The sequence below is a fragment of the Orbicella franksi genome, chromosome 4, assembly GCF_964199315.1.
Source record: "Orbicella franksi chromosome 4, jaOrbFran1.1, whole genome shotgun sequence".
NCBI lineage: Eukaryota > Metazoa > Cnidaria > Anthozoa > Scleractinia > Merulinidae > Orbicella > Orbicella franksi.
Genome location: NC_138148.1, coordinates 19044338 through 19059800, shown reverse-complemented (window position 1 = coordinate 19059800; position 15463 = coordinate 19044338). Strand labels below are relative to the sequence as shown.

General features: G+C 40.1%; 3 protein-coding genes across 5 annotated transcripts in view; 1 reads left to right on the top strand and 2 right to left on the bottom strand.

The window, feature by feature from the left end:
* Window positions 1-2346, top strand: part of LOC145484709 (uncharacterized) — a 23312-nt gene extending 20966 nt beyond the window's left edge. For all 3 annotated transcript variants that reach the window (XM_081463331.1, XM_081463330.1, XM_081463332.1), the window contains one exon: window positions 74-2346. In XM_081463331.1, coding sequence (XP_081319457.1) covers window positions 74-816 — 743 coding nt within the window. In that variant the 3' untranslated portion in view covers window positions 817-2346. The remainder of the gene's footprint in view (window positions 1-73) is intronic.
* Window positions 2347-2440: 94 nt separating this feature from the next.
* On the bottom strand, window positions 2441-7285 carry LOC145484882 (uncharacterized). The gene is made up of 4 exons (XM_081463513.1): window positions 5770-7285; window positions 5393-5465; window positions 4394-4604; window positions 2441-3515 (listed from the first exon to the last, which is right to left on the bottom strand). Exons 1-4 carry the CDS (start codon window positions 5824-5826, stop codon window positions 3050-3052), a joined length of 807 nt encoding a protein of 268 aa, XP_081319639.1. The 5' UTR covers window positions 5827-7285; the 3' UTR covers window positions 2441-3049.
* Window positions 7286-7418: 133 nt separating this feature from the next.
* On the bottom strand, window positions 7419-12130 carry LOC145484717 (E3 ubiquitin-protein ligase TRIM45-like). The gene has a single exon (XM_081463344.1). It carries the CDS (start codon window positions 10946-10948, stop codon window positions 8618-8620), a length of 2331 nt encoding a protein of 776 aa, XP_081319470.1. The 5' UTR covers window positions 10949-12130; the 3' UTR covers window positions 7419-8617.
* Window positions 12131-15463: the final 3333 nt, after the last annotated feature.

The following is a 15463-nucleotide window of genomic DNA, read 5'->3' as shown; positions in this document are numbered from 1 at the left end:
AGACACCCAAAGTGAAGAGATCGACTAAGTGAACCTATCGAACAATACCTTGTTTGTTTTGTTTTCTTAAAAGATGGGACCCCGACGGCATCTGCAAAGCGTGATAGTGAACTGGACAAAATGACAATTGTGGTTGCGACCGCGGGTTCTACCCTTGGTGCTTTGATCGTCTTGCTGACCGCCTTGGTTTGCTTTCGGCGATTTCACCGTAGTCGGCGATTCCGACGCTATTCGTTCCGGAGCCGAAGATACAGCGACGACGACAGAATTGCCATCATTGCTGCGTACACCGGTGATGTTCACTTTATTTTGCCTTCTTACGACGAAGCTATAAGTCAGGTGGAGCGGTCACCGCCACCGTTTGAATCTGTGGTGGAAGGAGCGCAAGGGAGTGGCAATGAACCGACGTCAAGTTCTGACAATGCTAGCACCAGCCAAGCTGCAGGCCTGGAGGCAATTTCTGCTCCTGAAAATACAAACAGCTCGGAGCCAGTCGGTGATTCTACGAGCATACGAGAACACGACACGATAACCGAGCAGCGACCGATTCATATCGTCAGTAATCCGCTAGCGGACACCGCAAGTGATACCAGATCAAATGCTCCAAATGCGACTGAACAGACTGCTGATGCCGCCAACGAAACAGGAGTTAATTTAGCACTAAATTGCTCCGATGAATCTATAGACACTGGCGATGCTGAGTTGTGGCCGAACCGACCACCCGATGGTCTCCCGAGCAGCTCTTCGGAAGACGATCTTACGTCGAGTCAAACTCAGCCGTTACTTGGCAACGGAAGTAGAGGAGTTATGGTGTGATTCTTGGTGACTTATCTCAACGTTACGCGCTGCAGTCTGTTTTTAGTAATTGTACGTCACCCTGAATGTTACACAATTGGAAAATCAATCTATTTCACGCGAAAAGAATTTAGAAGATGTCCGCACCCTGTTAAAATTAGGTAAAATATACACTCTCCTATGTCACTTGTAATGTTTTGGTTGTGACGCTAATTGGGAAGTCGGGGATGAAAGATTGCGTGACTAGTTTACATAGATGGTCAGTAAATATAATTTGTGGTATGAATTTCGATTAACAAGGCTACTTAGAAAATTTTCGTATGTGTTGCTGCTCCCTTTTCATAGAAATTTTGTAACTTAGCAGCGTGACAACATGTTGAGGTATGCTATCCCTGAATGTTGTCCAAGCAAAGCTTGAGTGAGGCCTATCACGCCTATAAACGAAATAAGGCACAAGTAGTGAACTCAACTATACTTCTATAAAATATTTCAAATTAGTATTTTTGATAAGAAAGTAACTTCACCTTATAGTTGTTTCGTGTTAAAGTTTGGATCCTGTTATGTTTCATTCTTTCATGCATCTCGTTTTTCTCTTCTTGACTAACAAAGTTAGACGAAAGTCGAGTGACCGACTAAATAGGTTTATTAGACTTAATTAGATTTTGTCTTTTTTAATCTTGAAACTGTTTCCTTAAGTGTCGTCAGTTATTGGGTGAGTCCAAACGTAAACTAATGTCTTGTTTGTTGTTGCTTAAAACAAAGTCGGTACACGATCTTCTTTTGTTCGCGCGTTGTGTTCGCCGTAACCCATTATACTAGATTTGATCTCAGTGCAGTATATGCTACGACAGGGTTTTTGAAACATGCTTCACCCGTCTTGATTCAATCATATTAGCATACGTCGGCCTGTGATCCATTTCCACAATTTCCCTGTAATTAGCTTCTAAGTTCACGCCTGCCACAGACCAGTGAATACAATCGAGGGGAATCGCGTGTTGGAAACCCGAATTTAGGCCCGGTCCACACTACGCCGAAGGAATTTGGAAACGGAACTTTATTTCTACGGTTAGTCCTACCGTCCACACTAATCCGTCACGAAAACGGAGCTTTTCATAAACGCTCTTCAAACCCGAGGAATTTGAAAACGCCGGCATTCCGTTTTCGTGTGAACTGAAAACATTTTGAAAACGGAGCTTTTCGAAAGCGATGACGTCATGATAATCACGTGATTCCCTGCCCTAGTTTTCGTTAAACACAAATTCGAAATGACCGGTGATTTTTTTCAAATTTCTCCGGCGTAGTGTGGACGGAAAACACTTTTATCTCCGACGTAGTGGTGACGGGGCCTTATACACTGTACTGAAATCGGCGGTAACGAGCTCATAGTAAACGAATTTTGTGACAGTCATTCAAAGACCGCTTTGTATAATACAGGATTAATAATATCAGTGTAAATAGTTCTCAAACACATTTAGCAGATAGTAGTTCGTAGCGCAAATGGGTATTTTAACGTAATCTTCAACTTATTCAACGTTCAATAAATTGTTTGCATTACAACTGTACAGAATGTAGATTCCGAATTTTTTGTTTTTCAACTTCTTTGGTCACCTGCAGTGCACTGATACAGTGATCAACACTATCAGCTTGAACTGTAAACTGGTCAAAACCATTCTCGTACCTGGTGCTGCCCGTTTTGGTATGTTTTGATACGTGGGTTAAAAGTGCCACGGTTTTGCTCCACGAGGCTACTTATTAGAACTCTTTTTGCCTAAAAATTATGCGTTGGGAAAGCTTCAGCATGGTAGAGGATGAAACATTTTCCAAATGGCATGTGCAAGAAAATGCACGAGCTAATTCAGTTTTAAGGCGCCCTCGCTTGACTATGTCCCTTGATTTCCGAATTTAAAATCATTCGAACTGCAAATTTGTAGTTGTATTCTGAAGAAATGAAATCTGTGAAGAAATATATTGGATAAATAATGTTGACGTCAACATTTTTAATCATTTCTTTAAATGCGTGGTTAATTACCCATAGTTTTCTCTCATTTCGATTCAAATAGAGACCTTTTTCCCCATTGTAAACCGCGCTAAAAAGGAAAAAACAAATTGTATCTAGTAGGCCCCACCTTAAAGCAAATTGAAATCGTTCAAGAAGTTGAGAACTAATTAACTTTGTTCATTGTGAGCTTTATTTTATTCCATAAACTGGCGATAGCCCAAAGAAACTACGACTTCAAACACAACGCACAATGAGCTATTGATAGCCACCGAACCACCACTGTGTGGTGGAGTCCTCATTCATGGTACAGGTAAACTTGGGATTTGCTGTGTGGTAAAACCCAAAGTTATCTTCACTTGACACGGAACCAACAGTTGGATCAAACTGGCAACCTTTATGGGAGCTGTCGATATGTAGAAGGTACGTGCTGATAACCTGCCAAAACCTGGCTGTCTTGCGTATGCCCATGTGACCACGAATGTTCACAAGCTCGGTCTTGAGACAAATACCTCTACCTAGGAAAGCGAAGATATCAGTCTCCGCAAACCGTCCACGGATGTAATCTTTATAATGGTTGATACCGTATTTGTCAAAACTGCAGGTAGCCCGCCAGTGGGTTGATACGTCTCTCAAAGACTTCATTCGGTCAGCTGTCAGTCGATAAAGGAACCAGTTTGGCGAATTTTCGTTGACCGGATCGTTGACTGAGAGAGGGGAGCTCCTGTTAGTTACAAAATTGAAAATGATAATCTCAATTACAGCAGCAGGAAAAATAACCTCACCGACAACTTCATTCTTAAAGTTGATGCTCAAAATGTAGACTTTTGGTCCATGCCAGTTAACTGGCCTTACTGTAGCTTTTTGGGGGGCCTGGTATTGTTTCCTTCCAGTGCTGCATTTTTTCATATATAATCGATCAGGATCGCTTCATTTGTTAGTGTCCTTTAAGATATTGTTAAGAACTGGTAGCAGTTAGGACAAACAACTGGTATTATATCATTCGATGCATTATTTTTCTTTTCTTTTTTTTTTTTTTTTTTATTGGCCAAGGGCCCACCACGTGATCTGCAAATAACTGCCTCCACACTCTTGTTGCCAGAGCCTGCGTTCTCTTATCCAGTGAAACGGTTTACAAATAATGGTCTGCTCTTGCGTAATACGGTCTAAAGTTGTTTTGCTGCAAATATTCCACTCATGCGTAATATTAACCACGCTCTTGTTTGAAAAATGGCAGATCGCTTCGCTCTAAGGAAGTGGTTTAAATATAGAAACAAACTTGGTGATTGAATGATAAGAACAATTATTGAACTCGGTTATCTCAAGATATCGTGCTTTCTCTTGCAGATAACGAATATTTTGCTCAGCCCCGTCCAATTGTTCAATATGGACTTTCAACCTTTCCTACTTTTTTTCAAATCTCAGTGCCCATACGTTATTTTTTTGTAGAAGCAACCATTTATTTGCTACTTTCTATACTTTTTTCGATATTTGCTCAACACGATATCATTCCCTAGTGTATTCCTTTCTTACTTATGGCTTTCTTGTCTGGGGAAACAGCGATGATGATAGAGATAACGCGAACTATAAAGACAATAATACCTGAAGTGCGAGAAACCCTTGTTTTTAAAACTCCAAGATATGAGAAGAGCCCATGCTGCACCAGGCTCAGTCTGCATATCACAGTACACAGTGAATCCATTCCCGGCAGCATCGTAAATCTTGTAGTAGCCACAGCTGTTGGCGCCATTTCTTAGATGATCGACGCAAGACCTTGGTTTGGCCTTTGCAGTTTTTCCTGGGCAAAGGTTTCCTTGCAAAGAAATTGAATTGCGTTGCTTGAAAATGTCTGACATTTAGGTTAGCGGAACTGCATGTGTCACAGATTTTAGCCAAATTTGCGGACGCAAGAGAATCGAAAGAGAATGGCCACCAAAATATAAAACAGTAAAGGAACATCTCAGTAATAACAAGTATAAAAGAAGGTGTGGATGAACAGAAATTGAAGAAGATTTAAAAGGATTGTTATATGGATTTTGGAAAACTATGGGCTGAAAAATTTTCAAAGTTAATCTCGTTTGATACCTATAATTATACCGCCTGGAAGACACATTTGTTTGTAATAAAGCTGTGAATCCATAAGTAATTTCTTTGCTAACATTAAGTTTCGTAGCAAAACGTAACAGAAAGACTTCACTCAGCTGCAACACAGTCTCTTTAACAGGTACGCACAAAAAGTCACGATGGATGTATATTTATTTATATAATTTAACTCTTCTCGATGTGACTAGCCTGCGTCGAAGAGAGTCTAAACCACGGTATAGTCCATATTGGGGATTTTATTTTTATGACACGTCCGGGTGCAACGCAGGCTAAATGTGACGCGCTTTAATAGATGAATTAGCAGTTATATCTGGTTACCTTGTTCACGCGGCAACTGTTTCACAAAGGCTAATTTTTCACTCAATCCACAGTAATTGGTTCTGCCGATCTCTAACAAAACCTTGGTTTCATACATACCTCTCAGATCATTATGTGTCCGCAAAAGGTGTCCACGGGAAAATATTCAGTATACATGAGATTAATAATATAATAAAGGGCCACTTACTTTACAGCTGGAATCGCCTTTCTGCCCTGCGTCCAGTTGTTTAGGATCTTTCGTGGACACGTTAGTCTTTTAAGATCAAAGCAGGGAAAAGAAATGAGTATATTGTGAATACAGTATGAATAGTTACAGTGTATTCTTTTTGAGATACTCTTTTCCGACATTCGTTTTATTGAGAAATACCTAGACTGTCTACTAGGTTAAATTATAATTTCCATATGCCTTAACACAATGTCCACTTTAGCTTATCACTCTAACAATAATCTGCCATACTTTATACAAACGAGGGAAGCCAAGGAAAACCTGATTTTCCTAATGTATTTGCCACATCAGTGGGCTAAATATCGATTAAAAATTTAGAGAATGTGATTACCGATTTTCCATGGCAAACGACGGCCAAACACAAGAGGAAAGCATGTCTTAACTGCATGATGAACTCAGTGAATCAAATCTGCTTGTTGGTGATACTACAAAAAACATTTTGTTAGTAAACTATACATGCAAACTTTGTAAATCTGCTTGAAATTTAAGTAGCCCCATCCAGGATTAAGTTTATAAGAAGATTAGACTCGGTAATGCAGAAAACATGGTAAGGGTAAAAATGATATAAAATAAAGGATTGTTTCGAAGATACTGTTACGACAATTTCCCCCAAACTGAATAATAATATCAAAGGAGAATGAACTGAATTCACGATGAGACTGAACCTGATAGACTGATTCCCGCAATATTTTTTTTGAGGTCAGTTCCACAAAAAAAGAAGTCAATACTCTAATTGTGTTGGCAAGTATTTTTCAACTCGTGATCTCGACAATACCGACAATAGAAAAGTTTGTCAGTTACGAACTGAAATAAACAGTTGACATGCAGTGATTCTCCGAGACTGCTTGCCACAAATAAAGTCGAGAGCTTGATTGCTAATTCAGCATACGTTTACAAACCCTCGTTTGCAAGGTCATTATCAAATTGCTTTATAGGGGTAACATTTCGAATTGCCCTCGTTAGTTTTACTTTAAAAAGGAAAACGCAATTGTTTTGGACTTAATTCTGGTCGGCGACTCAAAGTTGATGGCCAGAACTACCTCAGCTATACTGTTCTTTAAAACAGTTTAATGCTTCGAAATTGACACTAACCTTGTCTTAGTGGTGTCTTGCTATTATCTCCTCCGTTCTCCTCTGTTGACAATCAACTGCCAGTACTGATGTATCTCTTTAGTACAATATGCTCGCTCGTGTGGATCTGCGATAGGCTAATGTTAGTAAACATTCTCGCGAAAATCCCGTCACTTGAACATGTTCTGTCGTTTATTCTTGACCGTGACTTGGTTAGGGATCATTTGTTTCGTTATCAGCCAGTTTCTCTAAAGAGCTACTGCTAGAGAAGTATTTTTCACATTTTGATAAAATTAACGTTATGATCTGAGTGTTAGATTATTTTACTGTGCCATAAATTGTCGACGACTCAGTACGTGTACAACTGCGCATTTGAGTGTTTGGCTTCAATCCCGCTTTCTCACATGACTTTAGCGAGTGTGAAATTGGGATGTTTAGACTACGAAGACAATGAAACAATACGATGCTTTCAAGAACAGTTTTCGTGATCAACACCAGGCTGACTTTTTTATCGCGTACCATAGGATGCAACGGTTTCTTGCTGTCGTAAGACTTATCTGTATGCAGGGGAAGTTGAAAATACCGAATTAATTTAAATAATCATGGAAATAACTTAAAAAGGAAATCAAAAATAGAAAAATATTGACTCAAAACCGAGCAAATAGCAATTTGCATGCGACTTTGCAGAATATATTAAGTTGTGATTCTCTTAATCGGTACCGCAGGAATATTCATTCGTTCTTTTTTTGACATCAATTCTGGTGATCACAGATTGGAAGGAACAGGAAACGTAGTAAAACGCAGTTCAACTGTTATTTTTCGTTATAAATACATGTAGCAATATTTTCTTTTTCTCGGCGCCACAGTGAAATTTAAAGTGATATCAGATAGAAGTTGCTTTTGAAAACTTACAATGAATAAAGTAAGAATTATTTGCTAATAGAGAAAATTCAAACCTGTACCAAGTTTAGCATAGGTAATGCATTGTTTCTGCGAATCGTACTTGTCCACGGAAATTTATTGTTTTGTTCGCTTCAAATTGTAAAATGAATGGAAATGTTTGTTCGATACGCAAGATTTTTTCATTCCTAATCCACTAACCCCAGTCCCTCGGAAAAAATAAAGGCAAAAATCATACCGTTACAACTAGAACAAAAGGCCCAAAATTAATCGAAAAAAAAAGCTTTACTTTAGCTCAATGAATTGCTCAGCTCATTAGCTGGTATAAAATGCAATATTAGAGTTGTATATGTGAGCGAACCAAACACAGCAAATCTAAGAACAAAAATTATATGCAAGAAGCACGTCGAATAGTTAAGATTAAAATCCGTACATTTGTTTTCCAATTTGGAATACACTTTCCCAGTAAAACGAAAACAAATTGGCTGGTTTTGGGAAGGGTTCTCAACCCTTCACTAGTATTAAGAGTTTTTTTTTTTTCTGAGGCCCCGCATTAACTTAAGTATTACGTATGATATTAAGTAATATATATGGAAATATCAATTTCCTGATTTCATATCTCGGCTGTACTGATTCCTGTCATCTGCTGAACCTGCTATATCAATTGCGATTATAATGAACTTATTGAGCTCTATATATAAACACTAGCTATTTGCATGCTAAATATGTTGTTGCAGGAGTATTGGGCCTGCATGCGGATTTGTTTAAGCGGAATCGAATATCAAGAATATCAAGCTCTACAAATGCAAAATACAAACTAGACGCTTCGTTTCTGCCTTCCTCAGAAACGTCCATCTTGCTAGTTTTAACTAGCAAGATGGACGTCCTTACTTGGACGCTGTCTTGACAAGAGCTCAAAAGCTCTTTCTAACGTTAACGCCAAGTTGTGTTCTTTACTATATGTCTTTCAAAACAAATTAAAGCTACAATATACGTTAACATCATCCTGTTTAGGTGCCTTCGTGAGAGGTATCGATCCCCTTACAATTGCGACAGATGAATCTAAACAAAATAAATTCTTAGTTTTATCCATGCGTATTTGTCAATCTCAGTAACAAGGGTAATATATGATATAGTACAGTACATAAAGCTCTCTAGAGCCATACGTAAACTTCTAATTTAAGTCCTCTAACCAATTAGACAAATCATCACATGGTGAAATTATTATTGTCATTAAGAAGGGAAACTTTCATTTGAGGACCTATCATGGAAAACACTTGTATACGATCATTTCCCCAGTCACTAACTACAAGTTGATCATCATTGAGGAGAGCTACTCCCATTGGGCGATTGAACTGTCCCAGATCCTTGCCTTTAGAGCCGAATGAATTTAGACACGTGCCATCGAATCGGAAGAACTGCACGCGATGATTGTCAAAATCGCAAACCACGATTCTGTCTAGGTTATCCACGGTGACTCCTCTAGGGCTGTAGAGCTCTCCCTTCCTAACTCCCGGCTTTCCAACGGTGTTAAGAAACTTGCCTTTCGGGCCGAAAACTTTTACGACATTATTTCCAGTGTCCGAAACGACGAAGCGGTTTCGCACGTCGCAAAAAGTAACGGCTCTCGGGTGCTTCAATTTATTCTTCACGGTGTCTCCAAATTTGAACAGGAACATGCCATTGGGCGAGAACACTTGGATTCTGTGGTTGTTCCAGTCGGCGACTATGATTCGACCTTCACCGTCTACGGAAATACCTGACGGCCCGTCAAACTGTCCCTCCGCACTGCCTTTACGACCAATTTTTCTGATCAATTTGCCAGTTTTGGTGCTGTATACAAGGAGGCGATGGTTGTCTCTGTCAGCCACGATGACGTTTTTCTCTGTGATGTCAAAAGCAATTCCCACTGGATAGTCAAGCTCTTCGCCTCCGAAGTCCATTTTGCTCGAGCCGTTGGAGTTCAGTAAGTGCACGCAGTGTTTTTGCGTGTCAGATATAGCTATGTCCCCGGTGCTGCTTATAGCTATTCCGTGGGGCTGGGTAAACAGACCGTTGGCGCCGGAGACTGAGCCAAATGACTTGAATGGAAGCATCACTGGAGGCTTGACGATCAGCTCGAATGGACTTTCCTGTATGTGTTGGTCTCCCACTTTAACCACTAGGGTGTAGATGCCTTCCACCTTGGGAACGTACGTTACTTCGTATAGGCCATTCTCCGTGTCTTTGACTTCAGCGTCGATGACTTCTCCACAGATGGACGAGGCCTGCACTGTGACACGATCAGCGACGCTGTAACACACCTCGCCTTTCAGGTCACGAGTTGTCACGGCGAAACACGTTTCTTCTCCGACGAAAGATTTCCCGAGCCCTTCACCCTCTGCGAAACAGGAAAGTGGATCTGTGTTACTCACGACAATTTGCCCAAGGGATGCAGACTCCAGGGTGCTTACAAGCGAAGGATTGGGGATGTATTCTACGGCGGCACCCACCACTGGTCGCGTGTCGACAATTAAATCATCCATTTTCTCCAGTCGAGAAATCACGCGATCTCTCAGCATCATAATTTCGGCTGCGAATTCTCTCCTCAGAAGAGAATCCACAAACTCGAGTGAGCTGGCTGTTTGAGTATCAAGGGTCTCAAACTGTCTCTTCTGCGACAGAAGTTTGTCTTTCTTGTCGCTTCGAATATCTTCCAACACTTGAATCATCTCTTTGCCGTGATTTGTAAGGATTTGTACCAGATTGGCGACCTTTGCGTTCACTTCATTCTTCAGTGCGTCTACGCGCCTATCGATTTCTGTCATTCGTCTATCCGCGTTCTCAATTCCCGTTCGAATCTGGCGACTTTTTTCGCGGACAATGGCGGCCTTTTCTCTGATCTCGGCCTTGCCTCTGTCGCCTATTTCTTGAATGTCTTGTGTTGTGTGATACTCCTCGTCAACTATGTTGCACAAAGCGCACATGTAGACATCGCAGTCGGGACAATAAAACTCAATACCTTCTAGGTCTTTTCGTTCGTGCTCACAATAAATAGGACGTCTGTACAGCCTGTCGTAGTCGACGCTTTCAAACTCCTGCAGCTTGCGCTGCCGGTGTCTCTTCTTCACCGTCATCTGAGAGTGGGCATTCATACATGCCGAGCAAAGGTAAACGTCGCAGTCGAAACAGAACACTTCCAACATGGACATTTCTGCACAGTTGTCGCAAAGTCCTTGCTGTTCTTTCAACTTCTTAACCTTGCTAAGATCCAGGAGGCGATTCAGGTGGAGATTTGACGGCGACTCCGACACCTCGGAAGCTGGGCTCTCGACTGGTGCGGTCTCCTCTGTCAGGCAAATTGGACATCGAAATAGACGGTCGGACGCATCTTGACTCCACAGCTTCTCCAAACATTTGTAACAGAAACTATGCAAACAGACGGACAGTCGAGGATCCTTGAAAACGTCGGAACACTGTGGACACGTTATCGAGGATTCAAGGTTTTTAAGTATATTATCCACTGTGTTGTCAGCTGCAGGACCGTTTGAGTCTTTCATGTTCGTCGGCCAAGTCTGTTAACAGGTCTTGTAACTCAGAAACGCGTTGAAAATAAGTCTAGATGTTCCCCGCTAATGACACCACTGCTAACACGGTGCGAATATTTCCGTGTACCGACGTGGCGATCAAAGGCAGCTTAAGAATTACGGCTACGTATTCCCTGAGGTTGTTATCATGATATTTTATATAGATCCGTTATGGATCACGAATCACTTAGGTTGTTCAAAATAACTTCTTTTTTTTTCCTTTTTTATCGCGCAACTCGGTATTTCTTTAGCCTAGCTGACATTAAGGAATAAAATAATGCAAATAAACAAAATTGCGCCTGAAAAAAAATAGCTGCTCATAGCACATGTGGAGTCTATCGAGCTGAATTCTATGACTGAATGAGTAATCTCCCAACAAGCCGCTTTGTAAAATAGTTTACATATGTAAATTCTTGAAAGCACCCACGCAATCTTCTTGGCAGTCGATATTGTGTGACACAATGTAAAAGCATTCTAAAAACCTGCTATTTGAACTTTTTTGCCGCTTATTCTGGTCATCCTGTTTGGCTAGACACTGTGGCGTCTGTGCTTTTTCCGCTTCTGTCTTATTTTGTTTAGTTTTTGATCAGCAATCAGTAATGGATGGGCCAGCGCAAGATGTGCATAAATTTCACGCCGGGATAACACGATTCCCTCTGTATATTGGCCTTGCTTCTTCTCAGGAAAAACTACTATCGCGTGTACTAACCAATTTCCTTCGACAACAGAAAGTGAACATACCACGTAAAAACACACAGGAAGTGGGGAACTAAAAGCAATGTTGAAATTTCATCCACTCCAGAAAAATATTCTGAGAATGCATTGCTTTTTGATTCGTGCATGCAGCAGGGGGTACTATAGGATCACTTCACTCTTGCGCTCTCATTCTAATATCAATACATAGTTAATTGTCAATGTGATACAGGAGGCTTCAAGCTATAATTCTAAAATGTTTCAAATTAAACAAAAACGTATTTGTTAGAATAACTATAAATTATATTGTTACTCAACCGTGATGCCGGAACGAAACGTGACTTGCAATGATGAAGTCTGGAAAATACGTAATAACGTTTTTTTTTTGTCGTTTTGTTTTGTTTTTCAGGAGTTAAACTCCAATTGCAAATTTTCTTGGACTCATTTGTCTAATATTAACTTGGTTCCCGGCTTCGTTACAAGGTTTAGAAATCAGCTCTAAGAAAAATCGAATCATTGCACAAAAACAGAGCTTTAGTTCAAGTGTGACAAATATTGGTTGCCTGAACTGAAACGACTAAGTAAATACAATATTTGAAGCGAATGACGGAATAATAAGCAACTCTCATGATGTCATTGACAACTTGGTGTGATTACTATTTAGCTCCTAAACTGGAAATCTAACTCACGTGTAAGCCGGCACAAAACGCAACAGTGATTAACACACACGCATGAAACGTTGAGCGAGAAGTGGGTCTCTTGTTTTGGACCTACGCCGGTAAGAGAATGACATTTTGCCTCAGTGAGATAAGAGACCGTTTGTGTATTACCTTCCCCGGGAGTATGATCGGGAGTAGACAGGGGGGAACGTAAAATGTTTTTGAGACTTTTTGGAGAAGTTCTTTCTTGGATTGACAATCATAGCCTCTTGGAATGACTAATACATAAATAAAATCCCGCTAAGGGTGCATAATGTTTCTTACAATTGTTCTTGACTTACTGAGGTACTGTTATGGACTTTTAGAAAGGCGTCTTACTGACTGAGATATATACTGAATGAGAAACACGCGAAATTTTTTTCTCCAAAGAGACAGTTCATTTCTACGGGGGTACAGGTGGCTGGTGGGATTTCATTTCATTTCATTTGTTCCTCTAAGTAACGAGACGAGATCAGAGAAAAATTGGATTAAAAATCAGACAGTTCTGTGTATTTGCCCGATGAATAAAAGTATGATATTGACCTAGCGGGTGGTAGGTATTCGTAAAATATTGGTCGAGTTCCTTTTATGCAAGTTTATAAACTAGCCAAAACTAGAGGGAAACCAATATTTAAGAGTTAACAAAAAACTTAGTTATAGTGGCTCTTGTAAAACTCTGCTGATAAACTAGTGTTTCCCTGCGATCCATTGAAAAAAAAAAAGATTTCTACTTGACAACAAATTGTTTTCTGAAAGTGAATATGTGAAAGATCATATATTAATATTTGAATATATTTTTTATTTGTGCAATGATTTGAAAAAACAGCTCGCCGAAGCTAATTCGTGAGCTTTCAATATTAGCGGTCCCATATTGCAACATTCAGACCCGCTGGGAACCAATCAGAAACTTCCTTTTTATTTTGGACCAGTTCTCTATATCATGCATATAACATAATAAGCACTATTTTTGTCAGCTAGCTCAACGAGCTTCATTTTTTTTTTTTGTTATAATTTTTTGTGACGTCGTTTGTCAAATCGAGATTATAGATGTAACAATCCCTTTGTGTTTGGATTCATTGTTTCTCATCCTTAAACGACGGGAGGGAAGTATATTCAACGGTTTGTTTTAATCTCCTCCCCTTGCTGTGAGTGAAGTCTGTCGATCATGATGGACTCCTGGGACATGCTGTTAGGTAATAAATAAAGTATGGAAGGGCCAAAAGGGAGTTGGCTGAGAGTGACGTGGCTGAGGGAGGAATGGAGTGTGGGGGTTGTGGTCTCCCCCCCTCTCTCTTTCTCCCCCTCCTCCCTAATGTATCCTTTTTCTTCCCCCTTCCTTTTCACCCTATCCTCGACTAGACAGCCTGTTCACAGGCTGGAAATAAAGTAGGAGGGCTGGACACATGTTCCTTGAGGAAAATATAAATTCGGCAAAACCTCAAAAGTCATATAACCTGCGTTACATACGTAAATGGGAAAGGGGTAAGAGAGGGCGTTCCTCTACTCTCATGCCACACCCCTCCTACCTTTTTCCGTCTTGCCACTCCCCCGTTTTACGCCATATGCCTCTCGCAGAATTTTTACGCTATTATACATGCTGTCATTACAACACTTAACCACACTTCGAAGTTCCGCTTCTTGTGGAAATAAAACGTTCACAAATATATGTATAGACTACGAACAGCCTCAGAGAGGACGGACTAAGACGGACTACGACGGACTGTTACACTCATTACGTCCATGTCTAGTGGCAGATATTACAACGTTCTTGTACATATGCCTTCAGTAAATTTCGTTTTATTCTGGACATAATAACTACATCCACATCATGCATGTCAGCCCCGCTGTTCTTTACGATCTGCTCATATTATAAAAGAAAAGCAACTGTGAATGCGAGCATAAATTGCTAATAACTTGCAAAAAAGCTTAAAAAAAGAGGAAACTCAGTCAGTGATGCAAACAGTTTCATTGAAGTGAGGTATGACATGAGCACCTGGAAAAAAGTCTAAGTACGTAGGGTTTGACAGATTATGCTGGCATAATTTTGAACAAATAATAGTAGGTATAATGCCGGCTTAATACCCATATTTTACGCATAATTTGATGATGCATAAATACAACGGCCAACGACTGACGAATGGTGTACACACCATGTTTTAAGTGTACTGAGGCCACGAAACTTGATCCGTTCCACGCCTCGTTGGTCTCTTTTTTTTTTGTTTGTTTGATGCAGTTTACTGATATGTTTTCATTTTGTAACGTATTCATTTGCAACACTAAGCTTTTTTGTTTTCAATAGAACCCTAAAAACAAAACAAAACAAAACAAAACAAAAACAACAACAACAACAACAACAACAACAACAAAAACAGAAATGTTCCACCCACGGGAAAAAAAAAATAACCTCCCAAAAACAGCCACCTCTCTTCAACGGCCACTTAGTTCGGCATAATAGGCTCGTAATACCTCCAGCCGAGCATATTTTTGAGCATATGGATGACGCACCGATTAAAAAGCTACGAACATAATCCGTCTGACCCTATAACAGTTTCAAGTTTTAAAATAATGGCTAGATAATAGTTCGATAAATAAGTGTTAAATAATACCTCCAGCCGAGCGTAATTTTGAGCAGAATACCCTGGTCTCATAACCCTTTCACGGCTGACGCCGAAAAGCGAAAAAAACTCGGTTTTACGAGCATAATATGTCAAACCCTTCAACACTTTCAGCAATTAGAATTTAAAATTTGTGGTGTGACATTTCAGTCATCCGTCAACACTCTCGGGCAATAACATTCAAAAGAAAACTAGGTCTGTCAGCGTAAAATGGTCTAAAATTTTGGCAATAAAATTGACTGACGCTGAAAAATGCTAGGATCGCAGTTAATGATCATCTGTGCTTCGCCTTCATTTTTCTATGCTATAACAGGACAGCTTGTATTGACATACACTTACATCATTTTGCCGCAGTCTTGATGTTTTAGGGAGATAATAAAAATATCACAGTGCAAAAAAAATATCATGACTACACTTATTCTTCGCGTATTATGACATTTTTGAGGCTATGTAGCTCCACTGAAAGTTGCATTACCATGCGT

Bases quoted from the DNA above. Each gene is read 5' to 3' on its own strand.
- LOC145484882 (XM_081463513.1), bottom strand. From the start codon at position 5,826: ATGCAGTTAAGACATGCTTTCCTCTTGTGTTTGGCCGTCGTTTGCCAT. The intron at 5,466-5,769 runs GTAATCACATTC...TGATCTTAAAAG, and splicing joins TCGTTTGCCATGGAAAATCG to ACTAACGTGTCCACGAAAGA. The intron at 4,605-5,392 runs GCCCTTTATTAT...TTTCTTTGCAAG, and splicing joins TTCCAGCTGTAAAGTAAGTG to GAAACCTTTGCCCAGGAAAA.
- LOC145484717 (XM_081463344.1), bottom strand. From the start codon at position 10,948: ATGAAAGACTCAAACGGTCCTGCAGCTGACAACACAGTGGATAATATA.